At 33.7% G+C, this 15,948-nt stretch overlaps 1 protein-coding gene across 2 annotated transcripts in view; it reads right to left on the bottom strand.

Moving 5' to 3' along the window:
* LOC118189993 (transmembrane 7 superfamily member 3-like) overlaps positions 1-13,929 on the bottom strand; it is a 128,546-nt gene extending 114,617 nt beyond the window's left edge. For both annotated transcript variants that reach the window (XM_085808887.1, XM_085808888.1), the window contains exons 1-2: positions 13,775-13,929; positions 8,807-9,139 (exon numbers count right to left, since the gene is read on the bottom strand). In XM_085808887.1, coding sequence (XP_085665013.1) covers positions 8,807-9,139; positions 13,775-13,832 — 391 coding nt within the window. In that variant the 5' untranslated portion in view covers positions 13,833-13,929. The remainder of the gene's footprint in view (positions 1-8,806; positions 9,140-13,774) is intronic.
* Between the last annotated feature and the right edge of the window lie 2,019 nt (positions 13,930-15,948).

Below are 15,948 nucleotides of genomic sequence, written 5' to 3'. Positions count from 1 at the left end.
ACTTAATCTAAAAAATAAATAAGTTTTACAAAATTTCCAGAGAAAAAATTTAAAGTATCACAAAACGTGAGAATAAATAATGGCAACTCTTTCAATTCTGCCTAATTATTTAGACTATCACCATAAACAATGCTTTTGAGATAACCCCATAACCAAAAGTCACATGGGCTGAGGTCTGTTGACAGGGGTGGCCAAGAAGTGGGAAAGTGTCGACCTATAATCCGTTCATTTGTAAAATGTTGCCTAAGTAATTGTGTGACACATGTACCAATGTGCGATGAGGCCCCCATCCTGCATAACAATTTTGGTGTCTAAAATGCCACATTGCTGCAGTTCAGTGCAGTTTTAACATTGAAGCTAAGCAAACTGCAGAAGACACAGTGCATGTAACAGGTCCAGCTGTCAACTGATCTTTAAAGGAAAGTGGTCCAATTATGAAACTAGCTGTCATACCACAGCAAACAGTGACTTTAGGAAAATGCAGTGGAACTGGGTAGATAACCTGAGGAATTTGTTTGGCCCAAATACTGCAGTTAAGGGTGTTGACATCGCCATTTAGGTAAAAATGGGCCTCATCTGTCAGCAAAATGTTTCATGGCTAATGTTTGTCCATTTCCATCTGTGCAAGGAATTCCAAAGCAAAAGATTCTCTTGCAGCAGGATCGTTAAGTTCAAATTCTTGAAAATGTTAAATTTTGCATGGGTAGAACTGGAGCACTTTATGGACATTCTTGTACACCATACTCCATGTGTTCGAGATTTGCAAGAACTAACCGTTCTCCTTTCTTTTAATAAACTTAAAATAAAATAACTCTACATCTAATATCCAAAAGCATCATATTTATTTTCAAAATCTATAGATCTACAACAAAGATCAGATAGTTGCCACTCTTACTGTTACAAACTATGAAAGAAAGATAACTGAGGCTGGGTTCTAACAACACTCCCACCTTTTGATTGACGACATATACTTAATCAATCAAAACTAAATATATAAAATACTGACCACACAAATATCAAGGCTAGATAGTAAACAAAAGGAAAATTAAGTTCTCAAATTTCTACTCTAACTCAAGTATTGTTCACGTTAGAAATCTAGATGGAATTTTGAATTTTCGTCCACTTTTAGTCATAACGGTTTTAATGTCGTAATGTAGCTGAATTATTCTTCAGTAATTTTGAAACTAAACTGTCTTCACCCTGTGTCTCAGTTATATTTGCCTCATCTGACTCCAAAGATGAAGGTATTTTGAGATGGAATATTCTCTAGATTAGTCGAACTAATTCTACAGCCATGGTTTTGACACGAACTACTCGAATGTTGCCGCCTTTTCCGGGGAATAGTTCAATCACTTTTGCTAGAGGCCACAACACCTTGCGTTTGTCATCACATTCAATAAGAACTATTCCCTCAATTTTTATCAGTTGAGAAATCGGCACTGTAGATGGATGTTGCACTAGCAGGCCGAGATATTCATTTCTAAATATCTTTCTCTAAGTAAGAGCTCTCGTAAATTCGGCAGATGTATCAGTCTCTTGTTGAAATCAACTTTATCAAGGTGATCCAACTCAGGAACTAGACTGGAATTTCGCCTAATAACAAGGACGGTGTCAAAGGGAATGAGCTCATCAGAGTCCTCTGACACATAAGTGAGTGGTCTGGCATTCACAGTTGTTTCGCAGTCGCACAGCACACTCATCAATTCTTCATAATTCAGACACGACTGGCCTAGGACTCGACGCAAAAGCTTCTTAATCATTTGAACAAGTCACTCCCAAAAGCCACCCCACCATGGTGCTACGGGTGGACTGAACTTCCAATCGATCTTATTTGTGATGGCTTCTATCTCGATGGTATTCCAATTAATCGATCTCAAGGGATTATTGGATCCAACAAAACTGCTTCCCTTGTCGCTGCAAATTATCGATGGCCTCCCTCTACGGATAATAAATCTTCTAAAGCCAAGTAAAAATCCTTGAGTTGAAAGGGACAAAATCAGTTCCAAATGAATCGATCTGAAAACAGCACACATAAAGTAATTAAAAGTAAAACCCAAGCTTTTCTTTTATCCTTCAAAATAAAATCTAAATCCAGCTAAATCAACGCCGAGAATCTCGAAAACACGAGCATCTCTAACTCTGTTTTCGGGTAAAGTAGCAGGCACAATCTGTAGTCGTTTACTTCCATGTCTTCTGCACCTGACACATGCATATAAAGCTTTTCGAATCATAGCTCTGCTTTTCAGGATCCAAAATGTCTCTCTAAGTGTTGACATCAGTACGTGAATTCCTGCATGAGACACAGATAGATATTTATCAGTTATCAGTTTCTCCACAGTCTTATGATTCTTTGGAATTAACATCGGATAAATAACATTTTCATGGTCTTTTTTTTCAGTCAACCTAGACTTGACACGTAAAATTCCTTCGTCATCTTTGAACACACTTATTGACTTCAGCTTCTTAATATCATCAGATGAAAAAGAATCATGCTGAATAATCTTCACGATCGATTTCTCAGCTCATGTCAATTCATAAACTTTTAACTCTCCTCCTTCTCCTCCTTTTTTCCTCTTTCGGTATTTCCTATGAATCTGTGTATCCACTCAATCATTCTAACTATTTTCTTATACTTTGCAAAATAGCCAAAGAATTGTGAAGACATATCGCTAACATTGCTTAACGAAATTATAACTGCTATATGTTTTTCAGTATTAACCCCTTCTTTATTATCGATTGGGATAGAACAAGACCATTCTTCTTCTAGCAGTGCCAGCCAAGGTGGGCCCTCCCACCATCTTAATTCAATGAGTTTCTTCATAGAAAATCCTCTTGATGGCATATCGGCTGGTTTTCCATACCTGGTACATGATGCCAATTTCCACGGTCTGATAGAATTCTAATTTCTGAAACTCTGTTATTTACAAAAGTGTTCCAAACTTCTATGTTCTTTATCCAAAATAGTGTTGTTGAAGAATCGGTCCAGTATAATATTCCTTTGAAATTTTGACCTTAAGGTTCTTCTTGAGAAACTAGGCTAATCACACTACTAGGACAAACTAGGACCAGCAAGCAATTCAAGTCGTGGTATAGTTATTTTTTTCAAGTGAGCTATTCGTGCTTTGGCTTCAGTAGCGTCACTTCTTCTTTATTTTCACTTCTCAAATATACTGACTACATTCGCAAAAGATCCATGTGAAGCATTGGCAAACGTATAAAAACTAAAGGATTATCCTTCTGTCCGTGGAAGTAGTCTGGGAATCTTCACAGATGATAAGAAGGGCAACTTTTTGACCCACTTCAAGAATTTTCTTTTGATATCTTCAGGTAGCTCTGCATCCCAGCACAATTTAGTTTCCCAGCTTTTCTGCCAGTATAACTTTGGAAGGAGTGTAAAAGGACAGGTGAAACCTATTGGGTCAAAAACTTTGTGTACAAATGACAGTACGTTTCATCTTGTCACTGAGAGATCAATTAAGTCGATATTAGGGATGTCAAAAAACAAAGAATTTTCATATTTATCCCACAGAAGACCAAGTACTTTCAATGGTTCGCTTACTGTAGATTTTTCACTGCTCAGTTCTGTTTATTTCCACTCTCTTACGTCAAAGTTAGCACTTGCCATTAACTGAGTAGATTTTGCAATAAAGTATGCTTCTTCATTCGAATTCACTGAAGTGACACAGTTGTCAACATAGAAGGAATTTTTCAATTTTGTAGCCACTTCCTTCAAAGAAGGTTCACATTGGTCTAAATGAGCGTTGATCACTGCTCCTAAAAGAAACGGACTGCGTTTTAATCCGAAGACTACTCTGCAATAGCAAAATTTTCCCATTTCTTTTTATTCTGAGTTTTTCCACCATACGAATCTTAGGCAATCACAATCAGATCTTTGAACAGATATTTGAAGAAAAGCTCTTTTAATAATTGAGATAATCCCTATTTTCCCTTGCCTAAATTCAAGAAGCAATCTAGGTATTAATTCAATTAAATTTTGACCTTTTGTTAAACAGTTGTTAAGTGACAGGAAATCCTTTTGCTTGCATGAAGCGTCAAATACAGGCTTTACGGCTGTTGTAGAGTTATTTTTGAAGATCAGTCTGTGGGGAAGATAATGATTGTTAACTTGTTCTCTTCTTCTGTTACTTCTTCTATTACTTCAGATTTGAGCCACTCTTCGAACACTGCACTTTCAAATTTATCTTTCAACATGAGCTTCTTTGTCGTAGAAATCAATTGTTTTTCAGCAACTTCTCTGCTACTTGGTAAAGCTTCTTTATCGTTGATCCAAGGTAAACTGACTTCATATCGATCATCCACCCTCTTCAGTCTTGTAAAAGTGATCCGACACTGCTTTTTCTAACTCTGAATCAGTTTTATTTTCTTTAGCATCTGTAATTCCCAGTGCTTCTAGCTTTCACAAGTTTTCTATGTCACTGCTATAAGTCAACATCGATGTTACTGTTGATGACATGAACAAGGAGTTTCTTTCTGAAATGTTATCTTTTACCTTTCCCATGATTGTCCATCTAAGTAGTGATTCCATAGCAGTCAGCCCATTTTCTAATTTCTGAATTTTTCCAGTTAACAGTGCACCTGCAACGTCAGCTCCAATAAGAACTTCTATTTTGAAATCCTTTTTTCCTACATCAGATGCATGGATATTTTTCTGCCTTAGTTCTTCTATCCATGGTCCAGGCTGTAAACTGACTACTGGTCCACAAATCTTCGACTGTTCCAACAAGATTAGTTGTCTAGAAAAATCACCTCTTAGGCTTCTAACGTTCACTTCATAGCATTTCTGAATTTCTCTCTTTGCTGTTACTCCTCCAAAAAGTGCATGAATTAAAGATTCAGATCCAATTGTGTGGCACCCTATTTCTACAGTCTCCTTTAATATGTATGAATGTTGCGATCCTGTTTCGATAAATGCCCTTACTGTCTTCTGCCTTTTGTTTGTGTCGATATTAATTAATAATGTTAGGAAACTGGTGCTCGCAAGTGATACAGTTTGTGTTTCCTCTTCTTTATTCTTTTCAATATCATTGCTCTTTTGATTGGTGGGCAAATTTGGACATATGACACCCAAATGTCTTTTCGAGCATATCAAACATCGTACATTTGTCTTGCCAATACAAGACCAATGTACGATGGCTCTGTGTCCAATTTTGAGGCAGAAGAAGCAACCCTTCTTTTTATTAATTTCATCATTCTTTTGACTCAGAGGCATCTTCTGAGCAACAAAGCAATCTCGAATTTCATGATTTTTTCCGCAAAATATGCAAGAATTCTTTTCACTATAATTGGTTGCTTTATTATGGCCTGAGAAAAAATCATTCGCTGCAGGCATGAAATGTTCCTCCTGGTACCTTTTATCACTTCTACTTTCTTTCTTTGCACACGAATCAATTAATTTAAATCCAGCTTTTGCCAAAGAAATTCTCTGTTCTCCTTCCACTTCATTCTTTAAAAACAATAAGATTTGTTTCAATTTCTCAGAGTGAGAATTTTCTGCTGTAATTATTGATGCATGATTTCTAAGCCAAACTCATAAAATTTCCTCAGGAATGCAAGATTCAAGGAGCTGAAACAACATTGCAGCGTATTTGTCACTCGTCATTCCTATTAACTCCAACGAACATAAATATGATTCTAACTTGTCATACAATTCTGATCTACTGCATTTTCCCTTTTGATCAATGAAATTTTTAATGATCAGACCTAATAATTCCCGAATACCGAATATAGAATTCTACCAACAATCCTTCCCTGCCGAACCTATTTCTTAAGCTTTCTATAACTTTTCATAATTTTTGACAGTTGCAGGGAAGCTGTTTACAATATCACGTGGTCTCATACCAGGTACGGTCGCTTGAACGAGATAATAAATCTTATCCTCGTTTTGAATTTCTTTATCTTCGTACATTCACCGAAATTGTCCCCGAAACGGTAACCAATCTTTAATTTCGCCACCAAATTGCTTTAACTCTATTTTAGGTAATTTCAGTTTCCATTTGTTCGAATTTGGCCGCACACTGCCAATGGACTGTGTCATTTGGCGATTGAAAAATAATTCCATTTCTACTTGTATTAAATCTAATTTTTCTTTGCATTCTTCAACTTTCTTCCATTCATTTTCAAACTTATCCTTTGAAGAAAATTCTCAATTTAATATTTGAGTATAAACTACATTAAGTTAAACAGATAAATGTCCTAAAGTAACAAGTTTCGTTTTCACAGATTTTTCATCAGGAATATCCTTTTCTAATTCCTGCAAAATTGCATTAATTGTTTTCATAAAAGACGCTCTGACAGGTTTCATTTCTCAATTAACGATTCCATTTCAATAAAAATAAATTCAATATCAAGTCAAATAAAATTAAATTCGATAAAACCAATAAAATTACCTTTACTTGTTTTACCGATAACTTCTGTCGCCACCAAAATTGTTCGAGATTTGCAAGAACTAACCATTCTCCTTTCTCCTAATAAACTTAAAATAAGATAGCTTTACATCTAATATTCCAAAGTGTCATATTTATTTTCAAAATCAGTAGAACTACAACAAAGATCAGATGGTTGCCACTCTTACAGTTACAAACTATGAAAGAAAAATAACAACTGAGGCTAGTATCTAACACCATGGTACATCCATTGAATGTGCAACAGCACGTACTATACATGCTTTCCATTGTTGCTTCCTCCACTGCTAATGCAACAACCTCCTCGGTTTCCTTCCAGTCTCAGGTGCCACAGATAACAAACTCGTGGCTTCAAACTTTGCCATCATTTTCCTGAAGGCTTGCAGTGTCATTGGCCCTCGGTGCATTTCTCTTATTGAACGATATCTTTGCAAAGCATGCCGTTCATTGCTATCATATTGATAATAACATTTCACGAGAGAGTACCACTAGGTCTTGCATGGTTAGAGACATTGTTGATTTGTAACAATGAGAACTCTGACAAATACGCTGACTTTTATCTGAAAAATCAAATTACATGTAAAGCGCATTTGCATAAATCATTTGCTTCTTCCTGCCGTAAACCAGTTACAAGACATTGCGGTTTTGCATACCCTCTGAACAGTTTTATTTTAGAAATGATTAAAAAAGTTTTAAACCAATATCTTTATGTCTTAAGGCCGAATTCAAAGCTGAGTCGGCTGAATCAAAGAAAGTCTATGCAAAGAAGGAAAGGCTCCATAGACGTAATGTGACCGTCGAATCTGTTTGAACTTCGACATCAGCTTCGAGCTTTGGCGCTTTTTGGCAACAGATATTTCATGCATGCGCAAAATAATTATGGCAGATGTAGAAAAAGTTATATGTGTCTAGACCTTTATCCAGGCTAAAAATGGCGTTCAGTATTGAAAGTTAACCTTCACGTATAAGACGCAAGTTAACTTTTTTGAGACCAAATTTAGGAAAAAAAGTGTGTCTTATATGCCATCAAATACGGTAATTAAATTCTTTGCATTTTTTTTACAGTGTAAGCAAATGTCCTTAAATTACCTTTATTTTTATGACGGGCCATATTCCCAGTTACAAAAATGTTTTAAATGATGCAAAGCTATATGATTTCATATTTTTAAAGATAAATGTTGCATTTATTACAAAAACAAAACACAAAATGCTTGATTCTTATATGACAAAAACTGAACGAAATATTTGATATTAAAATTAGGGATAATATTCAATGGCCATACACAAATTGAACAGCTCATTATAAAAAAAAAGCACAAAATGTTTGACTTTCATCTGATAAAAACTGACTGAGGTAGTTGATATTAAAATTGGGACTCCTATTCAGGGGCCATACACAAAGCGAACAATATGTGTGCACCTGTCCATAAATAAAAATTAAATACCATTCAAAAAATTTTTCTGATGTTATGAGATTACATGATTAGATTTTTATGAAAAATATTGATTTATATATATATGTATTTTTTTTTTTCAAAATATAGATCTTAGTCACAGAATCCGAATAGAATTTTTGTGCTTTCTAACACCGACAGTCTCAAATCAACTTGCAGTATTACTTACAAAAATTAAAAATGAATTTTTTATTTCTATCAGATAATGACTATAATCTAAAATAATAAAACTTCATCAGACTATTAATACCATATTTTCAGATTTATGAAAACTTATAAATTACTTGTATGAAAATTCTTTCCGCATACAAAGAAAAATTATAACTAATTTATGAACAAAGATGCTTGTAAATCACAAAACTATATCATCGAATGGCACTTAAGGGGAAAAAAATCAACCTTCATTTAGTCGTAATTTATTTATTAATCAACCTCTCGATGCAAATTCAGAATGATGTCACATGTTGTAAATTTTGAAATTAAATATCTCAGGCAATTTTTGTCAGATGGGAGTCAAATTTTCGTATTTTATTTTTTATAACAAGTATAAAATTTTCCTAAATAGGGTTTGGAAGCATGAGTTCAATTTTATATTTTATGCTAATTTTTTTTTTCAATTTAAAAATTTTAGCTGTCAATATATTTGAATTACAAAGTTTAAGCAAAAGAAATTTCTTGCAGGTACCAACCTTTAGATATCAGATAGAAAATATATCTGATTTTTTTCCTTTGTGTTACTATTGTTTATGTACTAAATTAATTATGCATTAAATTAATTTTAAATTTAAAGTTTTTGTTGAACTCCAGAAAGAAGATATTATAGTAAAGCTTCAAATCATAATAATTGGTTAATTAACATAAAATACTACAACTTTATAAATAAAAAGAAAAAAAAAATGTTCAATATCTAGAATCATAAGAATATATTACCATATGAAAGTATAGTTGAAATTATTATCAACACAGAAATATTCTTATGACTTCTATTCAGTAACCACATGGAAGCTTTGGATTCTGCATTTTCTAATTTGTAAATCATTCCAATATTTTGGCCAGTTATAGAAGAATGAATAGATGGCTTCTCATTCTGTGATACAGTTATATTTTCAACTTGTGTATGAGCCTCAAAGATCAATGCAATAACATCTGAAGGAATATTAGGAACATGTATTGTAACTGCAGAGTTTCCACTGATGTAGCTTAATCTTCTAGCCCCATCAGTTTTAATTGGGATAGTAATTATGTCTTCATTTTTATCAAGTCCTATAAAGGTAAAAAAAATTAAGTAAAAAAAGTGAAATTGTACATTAAAAGGTATTTGAATAATAACATTGTAATATCTGGTCAAGACTACATTTTCGAAGAAAAAATGCTCAAACCAAAAAAAAAGTAAAATTCAAAATATCATTAATTTAATTTACCTTCTTAATACAGATGCCCATATAAAACACAGTAATCAGATAATCCTTTGAAATTCCATTTCCAGCCATTTTTTTAACCACCATTTTCAAACTAATTTTTTAAATCTTAGCAAGCACATTCATAAGCTATTTTTATTCAACTCTATTTAATTCATTTTGGTCCACACACATAGACAATTAAATATTAGAAGTCTGGCAGTCTGTATGATTTGAAACACTTAAGTTGAAATATTTACTATACATTCTCGTATCATTTAGCATGAAGAATTGAAATAACTAAAATTTCTGCTTATTTTTTATGTATTACCAAGTACACTATCAAAAGCATGAAGTTACTGACACATTTAATTTCAGGTAATACAAAACTTGATGCATATGTCAAATCCTAAAAATATGTTTTTTTTACAATGATGTCATTTGATACATGAAACAACTTGTGACGTTAAAATACTTTCGATAGCTGTGCAGTATTTAGCCAATGGAAGTTTTTTTGATGTACAACAGGAAAATGTTTTTAAATACATACACACATTTTAGACTGAATTTCAATACACAAGAAAGTCAGTTTTTCCCATTAAAAATTAATATAGAAACATACATGCTACCAGTCAGTCTCTGTAACATTTAGTATTTAGTAATTTGTAAATGGCAACATTTAGTATTTAGTAACTTGTGAATGGCAACAGCTTAGATGCATGTAAAAACAGAATTGTGTTAGCATTGCAGTGCTTTGTATTTGTGTACATTCAATACACCTAATATTCTAGACTTATAAATAAATACAGTGCAAAGTCCAAAATCTGGACTCGCTGGGACTTTGGCGATTCCAGATTTGAGATTTTGCTGGATATTAGATCATCAATTTAAATCTAATAAGATGGCATGAAGAAATTATAAAATTAAAAATATGAAATCGTGATTTATGAAATAATGAAGTATTTATGATCTAAAGGGTATCAAAATTTACAAAAAAAACTTAATATTTATTTGTTTACTTTATTAAACATGTCTTTCAATGTATGTTGTTTCAGTTGCTTCATTTTTTTTGCGCTAATACATTCTCTTTAATTCTGTAGACAGACATAATCTCTTGTTCAGTTACATCGTTGAAGTCCTGTAACTGCAGCGTCGAGAATTCCGACTAACTTGTCGATCAAAATTTTTTCGTTTTCAGTAACTTCTCTGTCACTTTCTTCACTATTGATAGTGGTATTTTCTGAATCTAGAACCATACTACAGACGTTGCCATTCATTAATTGATTGATGATTGAGAAGCACTGTCATCATAATGAAAAACTTTACAAAACTTTTACATGAAAAACTTTTACATCATCTTCATTTATTACCACATCTCCACATTTCTTTGCAAAATTCGCTAATTGGAAAATTTCACCTTTGTTTTGTGATATCCGAAAACTTTAAAATTAGCAGCTATCAACTTCAAATTTAGCTATCGTTCACTACACACATTTAAGTATATGCATCATGAGCTTGGCGAGCAATGACAAGTTGTTCCATTAAATTTTATCTTGCTTCTATCACACACTAAAACATTTAAGTTTGAATTGTACTAGTTTAGTTATTTATTATACTTATGTCCATTTCTTGCATATTCTTAAAGGCTTATCAGAGTTCTGAATAAATAAATTCCCACATATACTTAAGCCTTATTGACGGCCGGCACTAGATATCTTACCGCCTGATGCAGTCTTTGTGGGACCTAAATTCTGCGACCTGGTGCTGCTTTACGAGCCCTGGCACTGGTTCTGGGTTTATGTGAATAACAAATCAGTTATTCTTAATTCAATTAGCCCTAAATGTAATCTTAGGGTCTATGAGTATCATCAACAAAATCTATTTTTAGCATATGGAAAGAAATTTTTGTTACATTTTTCCTCATCAACATTTTATAGCGCATTTAACTTAAATTTATAATCATCGCTGAGCGTAATGTCAACATAAAAGGTTACCATACCCTTTATTATTCAATTACTAACATAAAAAAAATTGTTTAGGCATCACTACTCAAGTCATAACTCACAAGTTGTCATGTGTTCATAAACATGCGGTGATGAAAGGAAAGTATATTAATGATTCACCAGGTTGGCATGAGTTCAACGATGTATCTATGTGAAATGTTTTGGTTTGAGACATGCCAAGCAGATATGCAGCAATGGAGCCAAATTACGGATCGTACAAATTTATGCTAAAATTAAAGGAAAAAAGAATTAAATTACTAAATCATAACTCTGAGGAAGAGTTAGAATTTTATGTGGGTACATTAAGCCTTAGTTTGGATAACAAATAAGAGAAATGGACTGTTGACGTTCATATAAATATAAATAGACTTAATTTGAAGTTAGATACTGGGGCAATGTTATTTCTAAAAGCAAAGTGAAGATGCTAAATATTTCGATACAGAAGTCTGAAATTAAAAGATGAATTACATTCTCTGGGAATAAAAAGGATACTATAGGAACAAGATACACAAATCAGGAATGAAGGATTCATTACAGAAATTTTTTGCAGATAGAAACTGATTAACATGAGCCCATCTAAAAAGAAAAGTAAATTTTTTTAAATGCCAAGGAGAAACAAGGGATACGAAAAACCACACAATACTGATGAAGAAATGTCATGAAAGAGATTTAATGACTCATTTGCAATTTAAAACTTGACCTAGAATTTTCTGACTTCAATATAAAACATCTCGTATCACATTAAGACAGTACAGGTAAATTTTCTACTGAAAATTTTAACAGCTTTTTCTTCCTAATGTAACATTCAGAGGATACTAAATATAAGTCTTGAAAACAGGTGAGTTTAGTATGATGCACAAAATGGGGAAAGTGCAGAATCACCCACTGCTTGGCACGTTTTTAAGAATTGCACAAACGCGGTATCCATGTACATATTGTAAAGATCAACCAAAATTTCAGAATTGCATAAAAATGGCATTGTGCACTCCCATGACTTTATCCATGTGCACATCAACATATTTTCATTTAAAAAGTCAAAGAAAATTGACAAAAATCCTATTCTTCTTACTCTTGTAAAAAGCGCCAAACAAATAAGAGGGCGATTCTGCACTTTACCCCACAAAATGTTATGAAATATGGCATTAAAAAAAAACTGGACAAAAGATGTAAGATAATGAAGAAGTTATTTTGATTCATTTGGACATCACTTCTCACCATCATTTGCTGATAAGAAGCTACACAAAACACTTCTCACCATCATTTGCTGATAAGAAGCTACACAAAAAGAAATACATAAATGAAGAAACATTCCCTTTTAACTTATAACATCTTGAATGAATAACTAGACTTTTGCACTTGACATGTTAAAAATTTCTCATATTTCACCATATTTAAATGATCATATAAACATGATGAAATTTAAAAAATACATCTTTTAATTTTTAAAACTGAGAGACGAGAATGACTAAAGCATCAGATTCATTTCTTGACTAATTACTATTCAAAACAGTGTCTCAGGTATTAGATGGGTTTAATCCTAGCATCCGGTGCACACGGGATTTGGCGACTTTATGATGAGCAGTAAAAACGCAACATATACGTTGAGTAGTAAACAGGTCATTCAAAGAATACATATGGTTATATATAGTATATACTATATATATAGTGTATATACACATATAGTACATAGTGTATAGTATATATATAGACGTTCTTTGGATCATTTTTGGTGTTGGCGATAATTTTCAAAATAGCGCCAAGGCTGCACCGTATACTAGGATTTTACCATTAGATGTAAAACAATAATTATGTATCACTGAATCACATAACATATACACTTCTGAAAAAACAGATCACAAATTTAAAATTATTTTCATATGCCCCTTACATTCATAATCGTAGATAAATGAATTTACAAAAAGAATTTATGATTCCTATTATATATATATATAGTGAGGAATCAAGTGTATGATATATATATAACACACTTGAATAAATCCCCTGAACTTGGGTTTAGATCTCAAGAATATATCTCATATAAAGATCAAATATATCTCATATAAATCCTCTGAACTTGGGTTTAGATCTCAAGAAGTGGGGCGGTTCTCTAGTTATTGAATCGCTGTTTGAATAGAAGATAAGGTTTTATAAAAGTTTAATACAACTGCTTGAAAAAATATTTTGACAATAAATTTTATGGATATCAAATTTAACGATTTTTCATTCCTGCAATCTAAATATGATTATCAATTCGATACAAAGTAAAAGTTAAACAATACATTTTTACTTTAAATGGTGTCATTTATTAAGTCCATAAGTTTACCCAAATAAATATCTTAAAATGTATGGGGCCGCAAATATCTTAAGATAATATACTCGGTTCACGAAGATTGAACGAAATTCTCGTCCTATTTCGACAAATAAGGTATTTTTAATGCACCTGAAAAAAAGAAAATTGACATAAGATACTGCCACACAGTTATTAAAGAAGCAGTTACCATGTAGAAAGGAAGGCACAAATATAACTTCGATCACCAAGAACAAGAACGAAACCATTCTCCCTTTTGTTTACCCACTCCAGATTTCCAAGCTGCCGCCCAAAACATAAGCAAATCGAAGTGTCTGCCCGTCCGACGACGGACGGTTAGCCCGTACGCAGTGTCAATACTAAACGTCGGGCTAGTTGTGCAAAGACATGTTTTCGAAATCTGCGCGTTCGGGACGAACAATCCTATGTAAGCGCTTTAGTACAAATAAAAAAATTCTCTGTAAGCTGATGGTTTATTGCTAAGGGCCCGTCTACACGAAGCGATTTTCTCGACCGACTCTCTCGTAGAGCAACAATTTTAAGAATCTGCGCATGCGCCAAAATTCGGTCATGTTCTCTGTCGCGATCAAGGAGGAACCTCCTTGGTCGCGATTTTAGAAATGGTGTTCACCGCTCACTAGCATACGATAAAATCGGAGTCTCTGGCCAATAAGATTGCTTTAAGTGATCACGTGCTTTTCTTCTCATTTGGAATAATAACCATGGCTGTATTTCCTTGGAGCGAAACTCAAATTTTTCAACTAATAGATTTCTATAGAACTGTACATTGAACTGCGGTGCTTAACCAGCAGGGTGCCTGGGCGCCATAGCCCTACCCCTCATCGAATAACATGATAAAAGTTTCGAATTATGAGAAATATAACTGAATGTGCTAAATAAGTAAATGAGTAAGAGTTTAAATTCATAATTGCTAATAGTTAAATACATATTTTTACCTTAAGTACCTAATTACTAATCCATACATAATTAACTATTTTTTAACAACTATTTCACAGAAGAATACATGTACACACAAGAGAAACAAAATACGAAGTGCGACGCCTTAGTGCCACTAGTAAAAACAAAATGCAATCAGGAGGAAAAAAGAACAATATACAATAAAGAAACTGAGCAACAATTTGCATAACACATATACAAAATTACATATTACTAACATTTAGGATCGCCCTTGGGGGTTTACTGAAATTGGAATCCCTAGTATCATAACAATAGTTAATAACCACAGGATTGTCCAGAAGTTCCTGTTTATCATAAAATGCCCTAGATAGGCGGCAATGAAAATCACAAAGATAATCTATTCTTAACTCTTTACGAATTTGGCTATTCCGAATGTACCAGGGGGCATTACATATCATACGCAATACCCCGTTTTGGGCAGCTTGTAACTACCTTCTCAGACTTTTGCACGAGTATGCCCAGACGGGGCATGCATAACTAAGAATTGGACGCAGCATGGTTTTGTAAATGAGCAACTTATTATCAATACATAGAACACTGTTTCGAGCAATTAAGGGGAAGAGTGAAGCTTTACTAGCTCGAAACTTCCTGAGAATATGTGTAACGTGTGGGTTCCATGTAAGAGATTTACTGAGGATCACCCCTAGATAAGGGACCTGCTTGACCCAGGGAATGTCCACACCATACATTTGCAGGTGAGTCGGGAAATTCTTCTTAGTAGTAAACAGTATGGCATGTGTCTTGTCGACATTCACTTTGACTTTCCATTTGGTCAGCCAAGTCTCTAGCGAGTGGATGTGGTGTTGTAGCTGTTGTATTGCTGAACTAACAAATGCACTTTGCGTAAGGATCGCTGTGTCGTCTGCATACATGTCTAGTGTTGTATTGTGTGTAGTGGGGATGTCGTTCACGTAAATATTGAATAGGGTAGGGCCCAGAAGGGATCCCTGTGAAAAATTAAGGGATTCTCTTATTTTGGTAAGCTTTGTCTTCCCCATTACTTTATATATTCAAATATTTTCTATTCGCGGTGAAAATTATTTTAACTTCCCCAAGAAAAGTTCCAAAAACTATTAATGATGCCATGTCATGGGTACTAGATGAAAATATTCATAAACTACTTGAAACTGTGGTCGCACTTATTGAAAAAATTCAAAAAGAAAAATCTCCAGTAGAGAAATTACGATCCGAATTTAAAGCAGCGCAGAGACTCGTTGACTTCGTGAAAATGTGAGTTAATCACGTGACGAAGTATATAGCTTTTCCGACACCTTCTGCACGAGCGAGTGTAGTTTAGTGGTAAAGTGCAGACAAATATATCTCCGGACATCGAGATCATGGGTTCAATCCCCCGCCTTAATTTTGGACGTTCTGCGCCTGCAAGGA

Source organism: Stegodyphus dumicola, chromosome X2 (assembly GCF_044657685.1).
Source record: "Stegodyphus dumicola isolate Sdum_Otavi_A_Nest chromosome X2, ASM4465768v1".
Lineage (NCBI taxonomy): Eukaryota > Metazoa > Arthropoda > Arachnida > Araneae > Eresidae > Stegodyphus > Stegodyphus dumicola.
Note: the sequence above shows the minus strand (reverse complement) of the source record. Positions and strands in the feature narration are given on the sequence as shown.